This window comes from Mchenga conophoros, linkage group LG15 (assembly GCF_057382185.1).
Source record: "Mchenga conophoros isolate Kocher_MC1m ecotype Shallow Benthic linkage group LG15, M_conophoros_male_GT1.1, whole genome shotgun sequence".
NCBI classification, from domain to species: domain Eukaryota; kingdom Metazoa; phylum Chordata; class Actinopteri; order Cichliformes; family Cichlidae; genus Mchenga; species Mchenga conophoros.
This window is the reverse complement of record NC_140540.1, coordinates 5,368,871-5,372,196: the sequence shown is the minus strand read 5'-3', so window position 1 is coordinate 5,372,196 and position 3,326 is coordinate 5,368,871. Positions and strand designations below refer to the sequence as shown.

The 3,326-nt window shown below is 44.2% G+C and overlaps 1 protein-coding gene across 1 annotated transcript; it reads left to right on the top strand.

Annotated features, from left to right (window-relative positions):
- Window positions 1-496: 496 nt before the first annotated feature.
- arf6a (ADP-ribosylation factor 6a) lies at window positions 497-3,326 on the top strand. The gene is made up of 2 exons (XM_085246406.1): window positions 497-639; window positions 775-3,326. Exon 2 carries the CDS (start codon window positions 1,464-1,466, stop codon window positions 1,989-1,991), a length of 528 nt encoding a protein of 175 aa, XP_085102532.1. The 5' UTR covers window positions 497-639; window positions 775-1,463; the 3' UTR covers window positions 1,992-3,326.

Here is a 3,326-nt window from a genome sequence, read left to right as displayed (position 1 = left end):
CCAAATGGCGTCAGCAATAGTGCCTAATGGACCGGTCTGCAGTTCTTTTTTTCTGGGCGCGCATGCGAAATGGCGTGCAGTGCGTTTAGGGGCAGTCGCGTTTTTTAAAATCTAAATGAAGGGTGTGTTTTCCCAACGTCCACGGTAGTTTCTACGGAGCGTGGATTTTGAAACAATTACAACGTCAGTGCATAACTTTATTAAATCAATAATCTGGTGCAGATTTAAACGATTGTTTATTTCGTTGAACGATTTGATTTTGGGCTGTCTAATAAATCGAATTAAAGATTATTTGAGTGTTAATTACCTAATTTACTAATTCTCTAGCTGTTATGTTTAAGGAGGAATACGGACATGAAGATGGATTTGTAGAGAGTTTCTGTGCACCATCCTTCTAGTCTTTTGTTTTCAATGTAGCCAAATTTCTGAGCTCCGAGGTAGCCCCTGAATGTATCAGTAGTGTGTGTGAGCGGTATAGAGGAAGTGGCGGCTGATCTGGGTCCGCACCTTTTCCGGTAACACAGCACCGCCACCGCTGTGACTGAACGGCTGGAGAGAGAGAGAGAGGGAGGAAGAGAGACAGAGAGCGGCAAGAGCGGGGAGAAACGGTCCGGGGACAGGGGGATGATTGCCGCAGACGTAAGTATTTACCGCGGTCTTCGTTTTATCTGTACCGTGTTGCTTTTCTGTGTGTGAAAAGAGTATTTTTTTCGGATCCAAAGTTGTCCTCTGTACTAACACCCCTCCCTTCTCTGGACCGCTCCTGTGTCACAGGGGGAAGAGAAGAAAGTCGGATGAATCAATGACCTTTTGAGCGCTCTTCCTCTGGATGTCCCGGCGCAGAAACGGACCGGAGAGGTTTAATTTAGGCTTTTTAACAAGAAAATTACCGAGCTTTGAAAATTCACCGACTGGAATTAGCTAAGGCCAATTGTGGATACCCGGCAGCCAAGGAGGAAGTGGGAACCCCCGGGCTTGAACTGGGCCTGATTTTTGTATAGTCCGCTTCTGGTGAGAAGGCACTACTTTGTGTCAGTTTCCAGCTCCGCTGAGAGCAACAGGATTTCGAACGGAAAAAAAACTTGAAATGTGGCTTTTGACGGAAGTCAGTGCTCATAGGCGACTTTGAAACATATCGGGCTTTTTTCTTCTTCTTACTTCGGAATCCATTGGATCATGAAAACAGACCCCCACTCAAGTCTGTGAGGGCTCCATACACACTGCTTCTACTGAATGCTCAGGTCAGATCACCACAGACCAGCTAACTGTACTGTACAAACTTGCAAGCCACCACCTTTTGAACATTGACACTTGTGTCAGCCCACCGCTGCCATCACGTGGAGGACTTTCAGTAGCAACACAGTGAAACTGTAACTTCTCAGTGATATATCTCCCCCTATTTTCTTCTCATTGGAGAAGCTTCATTATATCTTCTAAAGAAGTATTTATGAACAGAAAACAAGATGGGGAAAATGCTTTCAAAGATCTTTGGCAACAAGGAGATGAGAATATTGATGCTTGGACTTGATGCTGCTGGGAAAACTACCATCCTGTACAAGCTGAAGCTGGGACAGTCAGTCACCACCATCCCCACTGTTGGTTTCAATGTGGAGACTGTCACCTATAAGAATGTGAAGTTCAATGTGTGGGACGTGGGGGGACAAGATAAGATCAGGCCGCTCTGGAGACATTACTACACGGGCACCCAGGGGCTCATTTTTGTGGTGGACTGTGCCGACAGGGATAGGATCGACGAGGCGAGGCAGGAGCTCCACCGCATCATCAACGACCGGGAGATGCGGGACGCCATCATCCTCATCTTCGCCAACAAGCAGGACCTCCCAGATGCCATGAAACCACACGAGATCCAGGAGAAGCTGGGCCTGACGCGGATCAGAGATAGGAATTGGTACGTTCAGCCTTCGTGTGCGACGACAGGGGACGGACTCTACGAGGGCCTGACCTGGCTTACCTCAAATTATAAGTCTTAATGTTTCCCTCCCTCCCTCCTCCTTTCTCACCAGCCTGGACACTTGGAGGCAAAAGAAGTAGCTGAGAATGAAAAATAATAAGTAAAAAGAAAAAAAGATGCAATCTGAAGCAATTAATACCACGACCCCTCTGCTGAGTGTGTATCAAAGAGGGTAGCATTTACTTCTAGTTTTCTTTCTTTCTCTTTTTTTGGATAATGTTGACATCACTATAATCACAGATTTCATTTAAGCAAAAAACCAACATATTTCTTGGCTTTTTTTTTTCTTTGTAGCTTGCTTTGGTTCACACTCTGTATAACCAGCACTGTTTAAATATACAGTACGCTTTCTTTTACAGCAAATTCTTTATTTTTTTAACTCCCCGTTTTTTGTTTTTTTGTGTAAATTTTTTTTTTTCAGGGGACTATGGGGGACACGTTTATATTTCCACCCCATGCTTAACCCTCATTCAGTATTCTCAGTCATCACCCAGCTACATATCCAAAGGATGGGGAAAGTCCAAAAAGACAAAAAACAAATGAAAAAAAAAAAGCCCATTGCCTAGCACAACCGCATATCACCTTCACTGGTCGAAGTTGCCGCTGTAATTTGTTAGAATGCGTGTTTATGAATATGTTAGGACCTTCCTTTTGTATTCGATTGTACTGGGATGAATGAGGACGTGTTAGTTATTTCATGTGCAGTGATTCCATCCATAATGTCTACTGTGGCGGTTTGTTCGAAAGACACTATGTGGACGCTTGATATTCTGACACACACACGTACACACTGTGATATGGATATATCTATACATTTTGTTGTTTCAGGGTTTGAATCTGTTACAACCAGTCTTATCGTTTCCTCTCGAGCTTCCGTTACTGTTGAGTGTTTGTAGTTTCGGCTGCCTTAAGAGGGACCTGAGTTACAGGTGTCCCCACACCCCCCTCCCCAAAATCAAGACAGCAGAAGGTATTCTTAGTCACTGAGTTTGCACTGCAGGACAGAGCGAGGGAGGGAGGGAGAGGGGTTGGTTAGCAACAAGGTGGCTGTGCACATTTTTACTCTCTGTGACTGACTTTTGGACCCCAGCAAATGTTAACCAAATACCCAACCCTCCCCATTCACCACCACCACCTCCTCCACCTCCAATGCAGGTGCTCCAGTGACTTCAACCCCCTTCTCTTTTCTTTAATTATTATTATTTTTAAAATCATCAGCCTGTATGGTCCTGCAAACACCAAACCGGCTATTCTGTTAACGCTTTATAGATGCCGCTGTTTTATTTCTTCTCTTTTTCTTTTTTTTTTCTTTTGCTATTGCTGATAAAATAATAAAAAAAATTATATATCCAGA

What these genes read in the sequence shown, in the direction of transcription:
- arf6a (XM_085246406.1), top strand. Translation starts at nt 1,464, where the DNA reads ATGGGGAAAATGCTTTCAAAGATCTTTGGCAACAAGGAGATGAGAATA.